The following is a 21,814-nucleotide window of genomic DNA, read 5'->3' as shown; positions in this document are numbered from 1 at the left end:
TCTTTGTGGATAAGCAAAAATGATTGCAGACAGGGAAATGAAGCTGGAGTTTGGGAAGGGAGATTAGAATTAAGTGAGCAAGAATATATGAAGTTTTAGTATATATACTACTCAGCATTGTTTTCCAAATTTTATTGATCATAAGGCTCACATAAAATAAAGATTGCCCAGACTAACTGAATCATAGTGCTAAGGAAGTAAAGGCCTAAAAATCCATATTTTTCACAAATGCCCCAGTGAATTTTACAATCAGAGAAACTTGGGCAATGCTAGTGACAGTCAGCTGAGTATATTGTAGCTTTGTGGCTGTGTTGGTAGTGTGGAAAGCAATGTACTTTGTTTTTTTTACTTATGTAAATAAGTAAAGTCTAAAAGTAAAATCATCTTTTTGGAGGCCACAGTGAAATCTAAGAGAGCAAGATTGAAAATCACACTGATTTATATATAAAATCAGAGTATATAGTACACATATATTATTTTTATACGTAAAATCATATGACTTTTTCTTATTAAAAAACTAATACATGTTTGTTATTATAGAAAAAAGAGGGAGGCATTAAGCAAAAGTAATTCAATGAAATTTTCCTATGGTTCTTTGGCCTAGAGATAACTATTTCTACTTGGTTATCTCTTGACTTTGCTTCCTGCTGGTTAATTCCTATCTCTCTTATTTTTTTTAGCCTCAGACACTACAGCTGGATTTCCTAATGAAAATCTTGCCAAACTATCACCACTTAAAGAAGACTACTAAAGGAAGCTCAACTCCGGTTAAGAACTAAAAACAATGTGTGATACCAAGATAACATTTTGCCTTTGACCACAGTCTTGTGAAAGGGCCATAGTGTTTACGCAGTCTTAGCAGCTCACAGAATGATACATGTTGACTTTATTTTGTAAAATTGAGTTAGATAGGAAAGTAGTACTGTATTTTTACTGTTTTCTATAATTTATATAAAATGTGTTATTTTCCTATGTTGTTGCTCCTTCTCTAATAATTTACAGCTTTATTTTACTTTCATTATATAAAATATTGGGCACATATTTTAGTTATGTGAAAGAGTTCCTGTGATAAGAAAAGGCGTGTTATGTATTTATAATGTAACATATAGTAAACTAAATAAAAGTGCTGTTGACAGGACTTTCTTTTTTTTTTTTTTAAATTAGGATTTGGGTGAAGATTTACAGAGTAAATTTACTTTTCATACAGCAGTTCACATATACTTTGATGACAGGACTTCTAGTGAGCATACTTCAGTCAGTTTTTCTTCTTGCATTAATGTTCCCAAAATAGCTGTCTTGATTTTTATTATGTACAAGCTGTAATAAAGTTAATGTGTTTATCTTTATCTCTGATGGATTTGCAGGTGTTTAAAACTTTAGGTGAAATTTCAGCATTCAATTTACACTTCATTTTATTTCCAAAAAAATATTATTTTTCTTTTTAGTGAAACAAAAGTAATCAGGGAAATATTCAGTAGATTAAATATTTCAAATGAATAATGTCTTACTAACATGACAAGTAAATGACCATTAATTGAGTGACAATAAAATGAAAAGATTTTACATTTATGAAATTAATTTTGGATTACTATTAATTGCTAATTGTTTAACTTAATTCTGTTTATCTGATTATATAGTGGGGAAAATATTGATATTGTCGTTCTAAATTTTTCAAATAGTTCAATTGCATACATTTTATGAAATATACTTTACTGCCTTTGAATAAGTAAATACTAATACTAAGGTAATGTGTAGTTATGGTTGCTAACTTGGTTGGGCCATGATTTTGAGGGTGTGAAAGCTGGATATAGTCATTCCCGATAATGAGATTGGATGTGGTATAATCAACTTGGTATGTGAGATACCAAGACAACTTTTAGCTGCTAAGTACTTGAAGGGGAGTTACCTTTGGGGTGTCACCTGTTTCCAGTATATATGAAGAAGCTTTGGAAAAGGTCTCTAGATTTTTGGCACATTTTGAGCTGTGTTGCTTGCCAATCTAGGGACTAAACCTGATCTCGAACCAGTTGCCTGCTGTGTTACATGCTGATCTTTGGATTGTGCCATTCTCCCTGTCAACCTTGGATTTGTCAGGGTCAGCAGCCAGCAGCTGCATGAGTTAGAAGAAGCCTCTAATTCCAGTGAGCCTGGAACAAGAGGCAGAACTGAAGGCCAAGGTCAAGGCTTTCACCCAGCCCCTACAGCTGACACTCTGAATTTGGACTTCTAGCCTCTTAAACTCTAAAGAATAAATTCCTCTTGTTAAAGCCATTCACTTGTGGTATTTCTGTTATAGCAGCACTAGAGAATTAAGACAGAATTTGATACTGAGAGAGTGAGGTGCTGCTCTAACAGATACCCAATCTGTAGAAGCAGGAGTAGAGTGTGTCCATAGCCCGAATCCCTGCACTGAGACCATAGCAGAAAGATCGGCAGAGAGACCGTGGCAGCAGAGTCAAAAGACTGGCATGAGACAGAAAGACTGGTAAAAGACAAAGTGACAGGCTTGCCAGCCCACAGAGCAAGAAAACTGAATGCCTTTGGGCAGGAGGCTTACTGGCAGAGTAGGTTGCCTTCAGGCACTAACTGGTAGAGCTGAAGATCTTTGTAATACTTGCTGTAATAGGGCTAAGGCCAGGCTGGCTTCTTTGAGAGACCAAGGAAACAAGAAGCAGAATTGCTTCAGTTTCAAAGTGTAAGACCACAGCCTCTGAAGTTTCAAAGGTTTGAACTTCCACAGGCTTCTCAGTTCCAAAGAGTCAGATCTTTACCAATTCATTTCTGGAGTGTGGGGCTGCTGAACATGAGTGCCAGTGGGATGGGGTCATATCTGCTGCTCAGAAGTGAGGGGGCAGGGCTGTCATGTCCAAGGAACAGAAGAATGGGGCTTGCCAGGCCAATGGGGTGAGTTTGTCACTCAAATGGACTAGGAGAATTGGGCCACCCATTGAAGGAGATCTATACAGGTGCCAGGTTGACAAAGGGTGGAATGTGGTAGTTAAGGTTGTGTGTCATCTTGGCTGGGCCATGTTTTTGAGTGAGTTGGCAGCTGGATGTAGTTATTCCCCATGATGAGATTGTAATCACCTTCATGCTGGAATCTGCTGTGAGCAGCTAAGTAGTTGAAGAGGAGTTACTTCAGGGTGTGGCCTCCTTCCAATATGTATGAAGAAGCTTTGGGGGAATGTCTCTAACTTTTGGGCACATTTTTTGGGCCATGTTACCTGCCAATCTTGGGATTGTTCCTGGACTTGAACCAGTGACCTGCTGTGTTGTCTGCTGATCTTGGGATTGTGCCATTTTGCCTGCTGACGTCGGGTTCATCAGCCTCTGCAGCCAGCAGCGTGTGAGTTAGGAGACATTTCAAGCTCAGCTGGCCCTGGAACAAGAGGCAGAGCTGAAGCCCAGGGTCAAGGAGCCTTCACTCAGTCCATAGAGCCAGCACTCTGAATTTGGACTTCTGCCTCCTAAAATATAAAAGAATAAATTCCTATTTATTAAAGCCATCCACTTGTTGTATTTCTATTGTAGCAGCACCAGAGAACTAGAGCAAGTCCTAAATACTAAGATTAATAATGTTGTTGTTGTTACATACCATCGAGTTGAACCTGACTCATAGCAACCCCTCCTTGGGTTTCCAAGGTGGTATCACTACAGAAGTAGATTGCCCAACCTTCCTTCCAAGAAGTGGCTAGTGGGTTTGAACCGCCAGCCTTCTGGTTAGCAGTCAAGTGCCTTAGGCACTATGCTACCAGGGCTCCTAAGATTTATAATAAAACACTAAAATACCAATATATTTTCTCAAAATTTAAAATTTTAATTGTGGTTAATGAAAAAATAGTTTTGAATTTCTGAAACTTAACAGTTGCAAATGCTTTTAATTGTTGTAAATTCGAATGACTTGGTTTTGGTAGGAATACTCATGACTCTAGTTGTAAAACTACTGCTACCTGTAACAGACTGGACATAATAAACCAAACCCATTGCCATTGAGTTGATTCCAATTCATAGTGATACGCAGAAAGAATACAGCTGCACTGTAGGATTTCCAAAGCTGTAATCTTTACACTGATATGTCACTTTGTCATACTATGTTAGCTTGCATGTTGCTGTGATGCCAGAAACTATGCCACTGGTATTTCAAGTACTAGAATGGTCACCAATGGTGGACAGGTTTCACTGGACCTGTGAGTGGGAAGAAGAACTGGTGTTCTACTTCTGAAGAACTTGGCCAGTGAAACCTTAGGAATAACAGTGGAACACAGTCTGATAAAGTGCCAAAGATGAGCCTCTCAGGTTGGAAGGTACTGAAAATACAACTGGGGAAGAGTTGCCTTCTCAAAGTATTGCTCTCTCTCACTGCTGAGAGTCGGATCCTACTCACAGTGACCCCTCCTTGGGTTTCTGAGGCAGTATCACTGCAGAAGTAGATTGCCCAACCTTCCGAGAAGTGGCTGGTGGGTTTGAACCACCAGCCTTCTGGTTAGCAGTCAAATGTCTTAGGCACTATGCCACCAGAGCTATGTAGATGTGGTAAAGCTTTCAGGACCTTTATTTGCTGATGTACTATGACTCAAAATTAGAAGAAACAGCAGCAAACATCCATTGGAACATTGAATGTATGAAGTATGAATCTAGGAAAACTGCAAGTTGTCAAACATGAAATGGAACAATTGAAGATCAATATCCTAGGCATTGCTGTTGACAGGTGCCATAAAGTCAGCTCTGATTCATAGCGACCCTGTGTACAACAGTCCATAGTTGTGTGCCATCCTCAAAATCCTTGTTATGCTTGAGCCCATCATTGGAGCCACTGTGTCAATCCGTCTTGTTGAGGGACTTCCTCTTTTTCTCTGACCCTCCACCAAACATGATACCCTTCTTCAGGGAATGGTCCCTTCTGACAACATGACCAAAGTAAATGAAATGAAGTCTGGCCATTCTCACTTCCAAGGAGCATTCCAGCTGCATTTCTTCCAGGACAGATAGTTTGTTCTTCTGGCAGCCCATGGTATTTTCAATATTATTTGCTAACACCATAATTTAAAGGCATCAGCTCTTCTTCAGTCTTCTTATTCATTGTCCAGTTTTCACGTGCATATGAGGTGATAGAAAATACCATGGCTTGGGTTAAGTGGACCCATAGTGCCTAAGGCACTTGACTGCTAACCAGAAGGTTGGTGGTTCAAACCCACCAGCCAGTCCTCGGAAGGAAGATGGGGCAATCTACTTCTGTAGTGATACTGCCTCAGAAACCCAAGGAGGGGTCGCTATGAGTTGGGTCCGACTCGACAGCACATAACAACAACAACAGTCATCACAGTGACATCTTTGCTTCTTAACATTTTAAAGAGGTCTTTTGCAGCAGATTTGCCCAGTGCAACATGATGTCTTATTTCTTGACTGCTGCTTCCATTGGTGTTGATTGTGGATCCAAGTAAAATAAAATCCCTGACAACTTCAATGTTTTCTCTATCGTAATGTTGCTTTTTGGCCCAGTTGTGAGGACTTTTGTTTTCTTTGTGTTGAGTTGTAATCCGTAATGAAGACTGTAGTCTTTGATCTTCATCGATAAGTGCTTCAAGTCATCTTCACTTTCAGCAGCAAGGTTGTGTCATCTGCATATTGCAGGTTGTTAATAAGTCTTCCTACAATCCTGATGCCACGTTCTTCTTCATATAGTCTGGCTTCTTGGATTATTTGTTCAGCATTCTGATTGAATAAGTATGTGTAAATATTGAATAAGTATCGTGAAATGGTATAACCCTGACACATCCCCTTCCTGATTATAAACCATGCAGTATTCCATTGTTCTGTTTGAAAAACTGCTTCTTGATCTTGGTCATGAGCACAATTAAGTGTTCTGGAATTCCCATTGTTTGCAGTGTTATCCATAATTTGTTATGATCCACACAATCGAATGGTTTTGCCTAGTCAATAAAACACAAGTAAATGTCTTTCTGGTATTCTTTGCTTTCAGCCAAGATCCATGTGACATTAGCAATGCTATCCCTCATTCCATGTCCTCTTCTAAATCAGCTTGAATATCTGAAAGTCCCCTGTCAATATACTGCTGTAAGCATTTTTAAATTATCTTCAGCAGAATTTTACTTGCGTGTGATATTAATGATGCTGTTTGATTGCTTCCACATTCTGTTGGATCACCTGTCTTTGGAATGGGCACAAATATCCATCTCTTCCAGTAATTTAGCTACATAGTTATCTTCCAGATTTCTTGGCATATAATGAGTAAGCACTGCCAGCCCTTTTTTTTTTTTTTTTTTTTTGCCAATTCTTTTAGCACAGCTTGCACTTCTTCCTTCGATACCATTGGTTTTTAACCATGTGCTACCTCCTGGAATAGTTGAACACGGACCAACAATGACTCTGTTTATTCCTTCCATCTTCTTTTGATGTTTCCTGCATCATTCAGTATTTTTCCCATAGAGTCCTTCAGTATTACAGGTGGAGGCTTGAATTTTTACTTCAGTTCTTTCAGCTTGAGAAATTGCTAAGTGTGTTCTTCCCTTTGGGTCATCTACCTCCAAGTGTGTGCACATTTCATTAAAATACTTTGTCTTCTTGAGCTGCCCTTTGAAATCTTCTATTCAGCTCTTTTGTCTCATCATTTCTTCCACTTGATTTAGCTATTCTCCACTCAAGAGCAAGTTTCAGAGTGTCTTCTGCCTTCCATTTTGGTCTTTTCTTCCTTTCCTGTCTTTTTAATGACCTTTTGCTTTCTTCGTGGATGATGTTCTTGATGTCATCCCACAATTTGTCTGAATTTCTGTCACTGGTGTTCAGTGTATCACATCTGTTCTTCAGATGGTCTCTAAATTCAGGTGGCATATGATCAAGGTTGTATTTTGGCTCTTGTGGACTTGTTTTAATTCAGCTTCAACTTGAACTTGCATATGGGCAGTTGATGGTCTGTTCCACAGTCAGTTCCTGGCCTTGTTTTGACTGAAGATATTGAGCTTCTCCATTGCCTATTTCCATACATGTAGTCAATCTGATTCCTGTGTATTCTGTCTGGCAAGGTCCAAGTGTATAGCTGCCATTTATGTTGTTGAAATAATGTATTTGCAATAAATATGTCATTGGTCTTGCAAAATTATGTCATGTGATCTCCAGCATTATTTCTATCACCAAAGCCATATTTTACAACTACCAATGAGTTTTCTTTGTTTCCACCTTTCTCATTCCAATCACCAGTAATTATCAGTACATCTTGATTGTATGTTTGGTTAATTTCAGACTGCAGAAGTTGGTAAAAATCTTTAATTTCTTCATCTTTAGCTTCATTGTTTGGTGCATAGATTTGAATAATAGTGGTTGTGATAGTTGGAGCTGTTTGTCAACTTGGCTGGACCACAATTCTGTGTGGTTTAAGCAATTGTGAAGTGGGTTGTTCCAGTGATGGGATCAGATGTATATGGTTTGAGCAGCCAATCCGTTGAAAGGGAGTTTCCCTAGAAGTGTGGCCTGCTTCCAGTATATTTATGAACATCCTGGGAAAAGAGACATTCTTCTGTGGGTCGGGATTCTGTTGTGCTGCCTACAACTGTCCATGAACAAACAATCCACCATTAGGCCTGAAGATCTTGGATTCATCATTTGTTGGAATCAACAGCCAGTATACTACCTGCCAACCTTGAGCTTGTCAGTTCCTGCAGCTGCGTGAGTTGGGAAAAACCTTCAGCTTAATGTTTGATCCAAGAACTTGGGACTTGCCAGCTTCATAAGTGTGTGACCCATTTTCCTAAGATAAATCTCTCTCTCTCTAAACTTTACTGGTTTTGCTTCTCTAGAGAACCCAGTCTAACACAGTGGTATTAACTTGCTCTCCTTGTAGGTGTATGAATATTATTGTATCACTGGCAGCATTGTACTTCAGGATAGATCTTGAACTATTCTTTCTGATGATGAATGCAACACCATTCTTCTTCAATTTGTCATTCCTGGCATAGTAGACCGTATGATTTTCTAATTTAGAATGGCCAATACCAGCTCACTTCAGCTCACTAATGCCTAGAATACCGATCTTTATGCATTCCATTTCATTTTTGACAACTTCAAGTTTCCTAGATTCGTAGTTCATATATTCCATGTTCCAATTTTTAATGGATGTTTGCAGCTGTTTCTTCCCATATTAAGTCATGCTCCATCAGCAAATGAAGCTTTAGTCTCTCCATGTCATTAAGGTTGACTACTTTGAGGAAGCAACTCTTTCCCAGTTATATTTTGAGTGCCTTCCAACCTGAGGGGCTCATCTTCCAGCACTATATCAGGCAATGTTTCAGGGCCATTCAAAGTTCTCCAGTTAGACAGTGTCTCACTGCTATTCACAAGGTTTTCATTGGCCAATTTTTTCAGAAGTGGGTGATCTGATCCTGTCTTTCTTCCCAGTCTCTCTTAGTCTGGAAGCTCTGCTGAAACCTCTCTACCATGGGTGACCTTGGTGGCATTTGAAATACTGGTGGCATAGCCTCCAGCCTCACAGCAACATGCAAGCCTTCACCGTACGACAAACTAACAAATGAGTGGTGGATCCTAGGTATTAGTAAGCTCAAATGGACTGTTATTAGCTATTTTGAGTTAAACAATCATATGGTCTAGTATGACAGGAATGACAGATTGAAGAGATATGGAGTCACATGCATTGTCCAAAGGACCATTTCAAGATCTATCATGAATTACAACCTTGTCAGTGATAAATTGATATCTTTAAGTCTACAGGGAAGATCAGTTAATACTATTATTCAAATTTATGCACTAACCACTACTGCCAGAGATGAAGATACTGAAGATTTTTATTAACTTCTGCAGTCTGAAATTTATCAAACATGTGAGCAAGATACATTAATAATTACTGGGGGTTAGAGTGCAAAAGTTGGAAAAAAGGAGCATCAGAAGTTAGAAAATATGACTGTGATGATAGAAATGATGCTCAAAACAAACAAACAAACTCACTGCCCTTGAGTCAGATCACATAATATACTTTTGCAAGACCAATGACCTATTCATTAGAAATACCTTTTTTCAACACCTTAACAGTAACTATAAAGATGGACTTCACCAGATGGAATATACAGGAATCAAATTGACTACATCTGTAGAAAGAGTCAAAAGAGAATCTTGATGCCATCAGTCAGAATAAGACCAGGGCTTACTGTGGAACAGACCCTCAGTTCCTCATATGCAAGTTAAAGCTGAAGCTGAAGAAAATTAAAACAAGTCCATGTGAGACAAAGTATAACCTTCAGTGTATCCCACCTGGATTTAGAGACCAGTTCAAGAATAGATTTGATGAATTGAACATCCAAGTTGTGGGATGACTTCAGTAACATCAAACAAAGAAAGCAAAAGGTCATTAAAAAGAAAGAAAAGAACAAAATAGGATCAGAAGAGCCCCTGAAATACGCTCTTGAACATAGTAGCTAAAATGAATGGAAGGAATGATGAAGTAAAAGAGCTGAACAGAAGATTTCATAGTATGACTGACAATACAAAGTAAAGTATTATAATAAAATGTGCAAAGACCTGGAGTTAGAAAATAAAAAGGGAAGAAAATGCTTTGCATTTCTCAATCTAAAGAATTGAAGAAAAAATTTAAGGCTCAAGTTGCAATATTGAAGGATTCTATGGGCAAAATATTGTATAATACAGGTAGCATCAAAAGAAAATGGAAGGAAAACACAGTCACTGTACCAAAAATAATTGATCAACATTCAACCATTTCAGGAAGTAGCATATGATCAAGAACCAGTGGTGTGGTAGTGAAGGTTTTGTGTCAACTTGTCTGTGTCTGGTTTTGAGTGGCTGGGCAGCTGAATGTAGTATTCCCCATGATGAGACTGGCAATCAACTCCATGGTGGAATCTACTGTGAGCAGCTGAGTAGCTGCCTTAGGGATATGGTCTGCTTCCTTTGTGTAGGGAGAAGCTTTGGGAATACTCAGTAGTTTTTGGCACACTTGAATCCCTGCAGGTAGCTGAGTTGCTGCTGTTCAGCGGCCTGCCATGGTGTCTGCTGATGTTGGGATTCTTACTGGACTTGAATCAATGGCCTGCCATGTGATTTGGTAACATCGTGACTGCGCCTTTTTACTTGTCAACCTTGGGTTTGTCAGCCTCAGCAGCCAGCAGCTGTCTGAGTGAAGAAAGCCTCCAGCTTCATTGGGCCAGAAGCAGGAGACAGAGCTGAAGCCCAACGTCGAGGAGTTTTTAATCCAGCTACTAGAGCCTGGCACTTTGAACTCAGACTTCTAGCCTCCAAAACTGTAAAGAGAATAAACTCCTGTTTGTTAAAGTTACCCATTTATGGTATCTTCTGTTAGAGCAGCATGAAGTAACCAAAACAGATGGTATTGAAGGAAGAAGTCCAAGCTGCATTGGAGGCATTGTTGAAAATAAAAGTTCCGAGAATTGTCAGGATACCAATTGAGATTGTTTCAACAACGGGACGCAGTGCTGGACATGCTAACTCATCTATGCCAAGAAATTTGGAATACACTTACCTGACCAGCTGACTGAAAGAGATTCATATTTGTGCCCATTCCAAAGAAAGGTGATGCAACAGAATGAGAACATTACTGAAAAATATCATTAATACCACATGAAAGTAAAATTTTGCTGAAGATAATTTAAAAATTGTTCTAGCAGTGCATCAAATGGGAACTGCCAGAAATTCAAGGCAGATTGAGAAAAAGCTGTAGAATGAAAGACATCATTGCTGATGTGAAATAGATTTTGGTTGAAAGCAGGGAATACCAGAATGATGTTTGCCTGTGATTTATTGACTATGCAAAGGCATTCAACTTTGTGGATCATAACAAATCATGGACAACATTGCAAAGAATTTCAGAACACTTCCATGGTAGTTAAAACTATGTGTCAACTTGGCTAGGCCATAGTTTTAAGTGGCTTGGCAGCTAGATGTAGTTATTCCCAAGGATGAGATTGTAATCACCTCCATGGTGCAATCTGCTTTGAGCAGCTAAGTAGTTGAAGAGGAGTTACTTTCATGATATGGCCTGCTTCCAGTTTGTATGGAGAAGCTTTGAGTAAAGTCTCTAGCTTTTTAGAACATTTTGGGCCATGTTGCCTGCTGATCTTGGGCTTATTCCTGGACTTGAACCAGTGACCTGTCATGTTAACTATTGATCTTGGGATTGTGCCATTTTTACCTGCTTACCATCAGCCTCAGCAGCCTGCAGCTGTGTGAGTTAGGAGACATCTCAAGCTCCAGTGGGCTGGAACAAGAGGCAGAGCTGAAGCCCAAGGCCAAGGGGCCTTCACCCAGCTCCTAGAGCCAGCACTCTAACATCAGATTTCTAGTCTCCTAAACTCTTAAGAGAATAAATTCCTGTTTGCTAAAGCCATCTACTTATGGGTTTTGTTGTTGTTGTTATAGCAGCACTAAGAACCAAGACAATTTAATTGTACTCATATGGAACTTGTACATAGACCAAGAGGCAGTTGTGTGAACAGAACAAGGGGATAATGTGTGGTTTAAAATTAGGAAAAGTTTGTCAGAGTTTTATCCTTTTATTTTTATTTCTTCTGTATGCTGAGAAAATAATTTGAGAAGCTGGGCTGTGTGGAAAAGCACATGGCATCAAGATTGGAGGAAACCTCATTTGTGACCTGCAATCTGCAAATGACACAACCTTGCTTACTAAAAGTTAAGTGGACTTGAAGTACTTTGTGATGAAGATCAAAGACTACAGCCTTCAATAGGAATTGTGCCCCAACATAAAGAAAACAAAAACCCTCACAACTGGACCAATAAGCAACATCATGATAAATAGACAAAAGATTGAAGTTGTCATTAATTTCATTTTACTTGGATCCACAGTTAACGCCCATGGAAACAGCAGTCAAGAAATCAAAGGATGTATTGCATTGGGCAAATCTGCTGCAAAAGACCTCTTTAAAATGTTAAAGAGCAAAGATGTCACTGTGAAGACTAAGGTGCATCTAACCTAAGCCATTGTATTTTCAATCACCTCATAGGCATTTGAAAGCTGGACAATGCATGAGGAAAACCAAAGGAGAATTGATGCATTTGAATTGTGGTGTTGGCGAAGAATACTGAAAATGCCTTGGATTGCCAGAAGAACAAACCAACCTGTCCTGGAAGAAATGCAGCCAGAATACTCCCTAGGAGAGAGAATGGCCAGATTTCATCTCATCTACTTCAGTCACGTTGTCAAAAGGGATCAGTTCCTCGAGAAAGATATGTTTGGTAAAGTAGAGGGTCAATGAAAAAGGGGAAGACCTTCAATGAGATGAATTGACACAATGGCTGCAACGATGGGCATAGCAAGGATTGTGAGGATGAGTTGGAGCCAACTCAGGAGCACCAAACAACAACAACATGTATTCATTTTTCAACCTTTGATGATAAACTCAGAATTTCGTTGGTCATGGAAATGTTTTAGATAAAAGTCAGAAATTGCAGTGCTGTCTTTGATATCCTATACTTCTTATACTGGTTCTAAAATGTTGTGTCTCGATATATGTTAATTCAATGGCCTCTAGTCCAAACTTTACAGGTTGTATGTGAGGGCAGCAGTGAAATACCCCCTCAGGACTTAATAATAGGATACCCCCAGAGGGTTAATTAAGTATGAGAAAATTCTCAGTATTTCCCAGAACGCTGTAGATTGTTAATTGATATTAACTCATTTGAAGAAACAAAGTATCAAAATAGTGACTAAAATAGGGTTTGGAGAAAGAAAATATGACAATGTGTATGCAGTGTTCTCTGTGGAAGAGAGGTATTGAATCCAAGAGAAAAGAGCAGTTTAGTCACCAGGTGTGTTCTCTACTTCAGATAGGATCAGTTTATCAAGACTTGCAATGGCTTGGGGAGAACATGTCTTGAAACTTTCCATTTCTTTTGGTTCTAATTGCAGGCTTATATGAACCAGCTGATTGCTAATACGGCCTCCAGGCTATCATCACTGGGGATGAGGAGGAAGCCTGGATAAGGGCACCAAGATTCCATTCTGGAATAGTAACTGTGGAGAAGTTTCTCTGATATGTACATCCAATCTCATGAATTTGGTTTGTGTAGTTCTGCCCCCAAGATTCTATCAATTTAGTCCATTTGTAATACTCTTTTTTTTTTAAATTGTGATTTGCGTGAAGATTTACAGAGCAAATTCACTTTCCATACAGCAGTTCACATTGTAATATTCTTTTAAAGTACAGTTTTCAACTTTCGGATGGAGAACCAAAACCCAGACAGATTATTGCAAGCTTCACTCTGTGTGTCTTTACCATCACCAGGGCACCAGCCTTGTCCTAGAAACACTGTCCTCGCTAAGACTGCTCTCAAACGTCCATCACAGACATTCTAGGCAAATATGCTAAGTGGGGAACAAACCCTGACATGCTTGTGACATAAAAGGTAGCAACTGAGTAGGAAAAAGAAATAAAGAAAATTTACCACAGTATCATGTTGTAGTTTGGCAGTAGCTCTTGGTTCAAGAGATGAATTTTCACCAGTTGAATGTCACATCTCTAAAACTCAAAGGGGGAAAAAAAGGAGCTTTGGTGGCATAGTGCCTAAGGCATTTGACTGCTAACCAGAAGGCTGGAGGTTCAAACCTACCAGACAATCCTCAGAAGGAAGACTGGGCAATCTACTTCCATAGAGATACTGCCTTGGAAAGCCAGGGAGGGGTCGCTGTGAGTCAGAATCAACTTGATGGCAATGAGTTTTTTTTTTTTTTTTTTTCTTTTTCCAATGGTAACTCTGTTTAATTTTTTGAGGAACTGCCAAATGTCTTCCACAATAGCTGCACCATTTTACATTCCTACCAGCGATGTATGCAGGCTCCACTTTATCCCCATCCTTGCTGATACTTGTTATTGTCAGTGTTTTTTATTATAGCCATTCTACTGGGAGTCCTTGGGTGGTTCAAATAGTTAATGTGCTCAGATACTAACTGAAAGTTCAAGTCCACCTGGAGGTGCCTTGGAAGAAAGGCCTGACAATCTACTTCTGAAAAATCAGCCATAGAAAACCCTATGGAGCACAGTTCTACTGACACACATGGGGTACCATGAGTTGGAATTGACTTGACCACCTTGGTTTTATTGTATATGAAGTGGTATCTCACTGTCGTTTTGATTTGCAGTTTCCTGATGACTGGCCAGGAGCTCTGGTAGCGTAGTGCCTAAGGCACTTGACTGCTAACCAGAAGGCTGGCAGTTCAAACCTACCAGCCACTCCTCGGAAGGAAGGTTGGGCAACCTACTTCTGTAGTGATACCGCCTCAGAAACCCAAGGAGGGGTCGCTGTGGCTTGGGTCCGATTCCACAGCACCTAACAACAACAACGATGACTGGCTCTGCTCCTCTTTTGTGCCACCATTCTCTCTACTCTTCTGTGTTCACCTAAACACATTTGTATCTCCTGAAAGAAAAACCAGACAAAATTACAAACATGTAATTAACCCATCACACTTGCAGTTTTGATCACCCCCACCTTCATCCTTACTCCCCAGTCTCTCCTGCCTTCTGACCATAGAACCAACTCATATCAAATAACTCTTCACATCTGCAGTTTAAGTGCTCTGGCTTATGTGTTTAGAAGTGTCCTCTGAGCAAGTAGTTCATCTTTGTCCTGAAATACACATAACATCACCACTATTATGTGGCAAGGAAATTATAGAGGCATTTGTATGCAAATACCATTTTTTGCCTTCTATTTTTTTTTGGGGGGCAGTTTTAAGCCTTTATTTTAAAAAGTCCCCTCCTGTCCCCAAACATCACCAAGGATTATCCCATCTTCTGTGGGAAGAGAACTACCCCAGTGACTATGTGGGACACAGAAGAAGTAGATATATTAGATTCCTGTGTTCAAGGAGCTCATGAGAGAACAAGACACATACAGGAGAGTGGGTAGAGCTTACGTGTGTGAAATAGAGAAAAGTTCAGGCACCACCTCTCACCTTACCCATTTATGGTACCAGTGGTAAAGTGCATTTTCTGATATTATTCTTACAACAACCTTGTGATGTAGGCAGGGGAGGGAATAATACCCATATTTGTAGATGAAGAATCTGAGACATAGATAGAAAGCTCAGGGAAGTTGCCATGGTGGTAAAAGACAAAGCTAAGAAACCAGTCCTGTGGGGCCTGGCTGGTGTTCTTTTTCAAACAAGGTAGTGTTTCGCATCATGCATGAAGGCTTGAATGCCAAGCAGAGTGCTTTCCATCCTCACCCAGAGCTGGGACCCACCCAAGCATTCTCCCACGGCAGACGCCTGAGTATTCCCCCTGTGACCTCCTTCTCACTGAGCAGAAGAAGAAGACTTCCTTTCCCTGCTTCCATGATCTTCCCACCTATGCCCTCAACTCCACCCTGTCCCACCAACTCAGGGAACTCCCTCCATCCTGTCCCCTTCCTTTTTTAAAAAAATAATTTTTTAAGCTTCATGGACTTATAATTTCCATAGAATAAAACGCATCCATTCCAATCGTACTATTTATGAGCTTTCTTTTCTTTTTTTTGGCAGGGTGAGGGGCAATGGTGGTTTCAGTGGCAGAATTCTTGCCTGCCATGCTGGAGGCCTAGGTTCAATTCCTGGTCAGTGAAGCTCAAGTGCAGCCACCACCCGTCTGTCAGTGGAGTCTTGTGTGTTGCTATAATGCTGAATGTGCTGAACAGGTTTCAGTGGAGCTTCCACACTAAGAGGTACTAGGAAGGAAGGCCTGTGATCTCTTTCCCCAAAATCAGCCAATGAAAACCCATCTTGGTTAGGTTTCAGCTGAGCTTCCAGACTAAGATAAACTAGGAAGAAAGGGCTGGCAATCTACTTCCAGAAAATCAGCCAATGGAAACCCTATCAATCACAATGGGTCGGATCCCGCTGAGTATGGAGTCGCCATGAGGTGGGAGCTGATTCAATGGCCACTAACAACATTTATGGGTTTTGGCACAAGTATGCAATCCTGGAACCACCACCACAATTGAGTTTAGAACATTTCTACCACCCCCAAAATTTCTCTCGTGGCCTTTGTTCTCAATATTTTTTGCCTTCTTAAAGAGCCTGGTGGTTTTCATGTGTCCACCCATTTTCCCATAGGACATAGGGGAAAATGACCCCATCTACAGCTCCAGGGATATCTTCTGATTAGTTTAAACCAGTTATGGTAATCCCACTCCCCTTCCCAGAGATTAATTTAGGAAGAAGGTTGTGAGCTATTCTGCCAATGAGGTGAAATAGGAAGTGTGATGGAGGCGGGGGGTGGGGGCGAAAGCTTCCAGGAAAGGTCTCTTTACTCCTGAGATAAAGAGATAGAGGAAGAAAAGAATCATCTTCCTGTGGATATTGCCTAAACATGCCTATGATACCTAAAACTGCCTTAGCCATGTTACTACTATAATGGAGGATGAGGGTGAAACTCGTTCAAGAAGCGGAGGCAGAGCTGTGCCATCTCAAGCCTGCTTATAAGATGTTATAGTACTGTAATTAATAACAAACTTCCTTATTGTTTAAGCCAGCTTCAACTTGAGTTTTCTGTTATAAGCAGCCAAAACTTTCCTAGTTGATAGATCAGTTTGAAGGAAAGTGTCAGAGACCATACATCACAAGCATGAGTTTTAAGTTTAGGTTTATGTAAATTCTCTTTCATGAGACTGGGAAAAAGCAAAAATTACTCTGAACAAAACAATGACAAAAGCAGTTAAGTTATGCCAAAGTATAAGTTTTCCAATTATTTTCAGTTAATTTATGACCTTAGTGATAAAAAATTATTTTCAAGATGAATTTTTAAGTATATTTTAGAGTAATTTTCAGTTTATGGAAGAGTTACCAAGATAGTATAGAGAGTTCCTGTATACTATTTATTAACCATAGTACATTAGACATAACTAAGAAATTAAATTCGATACAATACTAGTAAATAAAGACTTTATTCAGATGTCACTAGTTTTTCCATTAGTGTCCTTTTTCTGTTCCAGGATAGTACATTGCTTTTAGTTATCTATCACGTCTTCTTAGTCTCTTCTAATCTATAATAATTTCTCCTTCCTTGTTTTTCATGACCTTAACATTTTGTAGAGCACCAACTGGTATTTTATAGACTATCCCTCAGTTTGGGTTTGCCTGATTTTTCTCATGATTAGACTAGAATTATGGGTTTCAGGAAAGATTACCACAGAGATAAAGTACCCTTCTCATTGCATCATATTGGGAGGTTCAGAATATCAACATGACTTACTACTGGTTATATTAGTCTTGATTACTTGTTTAAGGTGGTGTTTACCACCTTTCTCCACTGTGAAGTTAGTTTTTCCCTTTCTGTAGTCTGTTCTTTAGAGCAAGTCACTAAAGCTTATACACACTCAAAAGGAGGGGAATTAAGTTCCACCTTCAGTAGGGGGCAATGAGGTGTCATATATCTTTTGGAATTCTTCTGTAAGGAAGAGCAAAGATGAATTTTAATAAGACTTTTCTATATCTCTACAGATACTGAACAGGTCGAGGATTTCTTGATTATGCTCAGTCATTAAGGACTCAATAAGTTCTTAAAATGCAACCATAGCATTTGGACTTTATTATCTGCTCTCTGTATACCCAGTGCATGTGGAATACCTGAAACCCCTAGCTTCAACCAGCTAATCTGCTTTGACACAGAGTCTGCATAAGAAACATTCTGGATGTCAGTGAAAATGATTGCGTAAGGAACTCCAAAACTCTACCCCTAAACAAAAGCACCTGAAAAGCTGACCAAAACTGTCAGAAGCAACTTTTTTCTTTTTTAAGCTCTGTAAACAAACCAAAGCTGGCAGCAAGAAGAAATATAAGGGAATGGAAACAGTACACTAGAAAATATATCTTCAACACAAAAGAAGGTAGTAATGGAAGAACTGAGGAACAAAAGAGATAAGACATATTTTAAAAATAGCAAATATGATGATAAAAGGGTAGATCCAACAAGAAGATAAGACAATTATAAACATACATGAACCTAGCAATAGAAACCCAAAACACATGAAACAAAAACTAATGGAATTTAAGGGAGCAAAGAATACCTGGAGATGCTAGCATTTTTAGAGCAGTATTTTAATAGTGCAAACCTCAATACTGAATAGAAAAATAGGCAGAAGAGCAATAAGAAATGGAATACTTGACCAACACTATAAACAAACTAGACTTAACACACATCTATTGAACATTCCACTCAACAACAGCAGAATACCCATTCTTCTTAAGTGCACAGGAAACATTCTTCAGAATAAATCATGTGTAAAAAGTCTCAATAAATTTAAAAAGATTGACATAATACAAAGTATATTCTCCACCAACACTGGAATAAATTGGAAATTGATTTAAAAGAAAAAAAAAGCAAATTTTGGAAATTCACAAATATGTGGAAATTAGAAACACTCTAAGTAACTAATGGATCAAAGAAGAAATCACAGGAAAAGATATAAAATACTTCTTCGAGATGAACAAACATGAAAACGTACCAAGATTTATAGTACTCAGAGGAAAATTTATAGATGTAAATGCTTGCATTAAAAAAATGTCAAATGAAAAATAACTTTCCACCTTAAGGAATTAAAGAAGAGAAAACTAAACCCATAGTAAATGGAAGGAAATAATAGAGTGGAGTAAACAAAATAGAGAATAGAAAAACAACAGAATCAACAAAAGCAAAAGTTAGTTCTTTGAAAAGATCAGCAAAGTTGACAAACCTTCAGCTAGAGTGACTAAGGAAAAAAAAAAGAAAACTCAAATGACTAATATCAGGAATGAAAGTGGAACATTACTACAGGCCTTACAGAAATAAAATCTATAATAGAATACTATGGATGATTGCATGCCAACAAATTTGATAACCTAAATAAAATGGAAAAAAATTCATAGAAACATACAACCACTCCGCACTTATCATCACGGTTAGATTCCAAAGACCAGGTCATTATGCGAAAATCTGTGTTATGTGAAAATGGAGAATGACTATATCACTACGTAACTACCAACTTACATCATTATGTAACTGCCAAACCACTGAGAATCAAGGACCAGTCAACTGACACAACCTTAACCATCACAGCCATCATTACTCTTGTCTTGCTTCTCAGCCTTTGTTACTGCCAGGTGGATGTTGTTAATATGCAAAATAGTCGTATAGTAGATTGTTTTACTATTGTCATAAATGTGAAATGTCAAATGAGACAGTCAATAAGTGAAGAGTAGGTATAAATACCAAAACTGACTCAAGAAGAAATAGAAAATCTGAGTAGACCTAAACAAGTAAAGAAATTTGGTCAGTAATCAAAAAACCTCTAACAGAGAAAGGCCTACATTTGTGAATTCAAACAAATGTTTAAAGAATGAACAAACTACCTTCTCAAACTTTTACAAAAAATAGAAGAAGAGGGATCACTTCTCAACTAATTCTATGAGGCTGGTATTGCTCTCATAGCAAAGCTAAGCAAAGACATCACAAGAAAAGAAACTATAAACTAATTTATAAAGACAGATGCAAAAATCCTCAACAAAAACCTAGCAAACTGAATCAGCAGTATATTAAAATGATTACACATCATTATATAAAGTAAGATTTATCTCAGGAATGCAAGAATGGTTCAACATATGAAAATTAATCAATGTAATACCCCATATTAATAGAATGAAGAAAAAAACTCACCTGATCATCTCAATAGATGCAGAGAAAGCATTTGATAAAACCCAACACCTTTTCATGAAAAAACACTCAACAAACTAGGAATAGAAGGGGATTTCCTCAGCATATAAAGAGCACCTATGAAAAACACACAATCAACATTATCCCTAACGATAAAGCAATTGAAAGCTTTTATCCTAAGATCAGACTATAGGACTGTGATGTCTGCGGCTGCCTCTTTTATTCAGCATTGTACTGGGAGTTCTAGCCAGAACAGTTAAGCAAGGAAAAGAAATAAAAAGCATCCAGTTGGAAAGGAAGAAGTAAAATTATCTCTATTCTAGGATGACATGATTCTATATATTGAAAATCCTAAAGAATTCACAAAAATACAGTTAAAGCTAATAGATGAATTCAGCAATATTGTAGGATTCAAAACATACATACAAAAATTAGTTACATTTCTATACACTGGGGAGGATAGTTAATGTTATGTGTCAGCTTGACAAGGCTATGATTCTCAGTGGTTTGGCAGACACTATGCAATCAACTTCCATTTTGTGATCTGATGTGAGCAATCAATCAGTTCAAAGGGCAGTGTCCTTGGAGGTGTGGCCGTATATGTGGATATTCTGGCAAATCTTGCTCTCTTTCTTAACCCTGTACTTTTCTCATGACCTGACCTGCAGATTTGGGGTTGGCTAACCCCTACAACCCTGTAAGCCAGCAGAGGTCTTCAGTCTTCAGTCCTGACCTATGAAGTTGGCACTTGCCAGCCTCTACAATTGTATGAGCCATTTCCTCACATTTGAGAGAAGTTATTTCCTTGAAGTAAATGTCTATGTATATTTATTTATATATGCTTCTCTGGTTTTGCTTCTCTAAAAACCCAGACTAAGATAACTAGCAATGAACAATTCAAAAATGAAATCAAGAAAACAAATCCATTACAATAGCACCAAAAATAATAAAGTAATGTAAAAATAAATTTAACCAGGGATGTACAAGATTTGTACACTGAAAACTAAGAAATATTGTTTAAATAAAGAAGATCTAAATAAATAGAAAGCAATTTCGTGTTCATGGATTGGAAGATTTCATGTTATTAAGATGGCAGTACTCCCCAAACTTGATCTACAGATTTAATGCAATCCCTATCAAAATTCCACCTGCCTTTTTTGCAGCAATGAACAAATTTTTATATGGAAATGTAAGGGAAATTTTTATTTGGAAATGTAAGGGACTCTGAATAGCCAAAACAATCATGAAAAAAAAAAAATTGGAGGATGCATGCTTTCCAATTTCAAACCTTACTACAAAATTACAATGATCAAGGCAGTGAAGTACTGCCATAAAAATAGACATATAGATGAATGGAATAGAATTGCAAGTTCTTTAAACTCATATCTATGACTAATTGATTTTTGACAAGGGTGCCAAGACCACTCAATGGAGAGTAATCTTTTCAATAATTGGTACTGGAAAATGGATATCCATACTTAAAAATAAATTTGGAGCCCTACTTCACACCATATATAAAAATTTACTCAAAAGGGATCAAAGACCTAAATGTAAGAAATAAAGCTATAACACTCTTAGAAGGAAACAGGTATTAATCTTTGTGACCTCGGATTAGGCAACGGTTTCTTAAATATGACACCAAAAGCATAAGCAACAAAAGAGAAAACAGATAAATTGGACTCCATTAAAATTTAAAACTGTGCATCAAAGGACACTATCAAGAAAATGAAAAGGTAACATGTAGAGTAAGATAAAAATATGTGCAAATCATACACCTGCTAAGTCTGTAGTCATAATATGTAAGGAACTTTTAAAACTCAACACTAAAAAGACAAATAATTAAAAAATGGACAAAGGATTTGAACAGACATTTATCTAAAGATGATATACAAATGGCCAATAGACAAATAATTTAAAAATGGACAAAGGATTTGAACAGACATTTATCTAAAGATGATGTACAAATGGCCATTAGGCTGCCTCTTCCGGGTTTCCTGGGCATTCCTTCCACACTGAATTGCAACCAGTTTAACTGGGTTCTCTTTCTATATTGTAGTGACTCTGAAGACAGGAACTATAGCATTCTCCTCTGTATCCCAAAACAGTTGGATGAATGAATATACTAGTGAAGAAAA

General features: G+C 38.3%; 1 protein-coding gene across 1 annotated transcript in view; it reads left to right on the top strand.

The window, feature by feature from the left end:
- Positions 1-779, top strand: part of DCTN6 (dynactin subunit 6) — a 50,337-nt gene extending 49,558 nt beyond the window's left edge. The window contains exon 6 of the mRNA XM_007942706.1: positions 681-779. Within this exon, the coding sequence (XP_007940897.1) occupies positions 681-779 (99 nt within the window). The remainder of the gene's footprint in view (positions 1-680) is intronic.
- Positions 780-21,814: the final 21,035 nt, after the last annotated feature.

Source organism: Orycteropus afer, unplaced genomic scaffold (assembly GCF_000298275.1).
Source record: "Orycteropus afer afer isolate SDZICR_OR568_19922 unplaced genomic scaffold, OryAfe1.0 scaffold00095, whole genome shotgun sequence".
Classification (NCBI taxonomy): domain Eukaryota; kingdom Metazoa; phylum Chordata; class Mammalia; order Tubulidentata; family Orycteropodidae; genus Orycteropus; species Orycteropus afer.
Note: the sequence above shows the minus strand (reverse complement) of the source record. Positions and strands in the feature narration are given on the sequence as shown.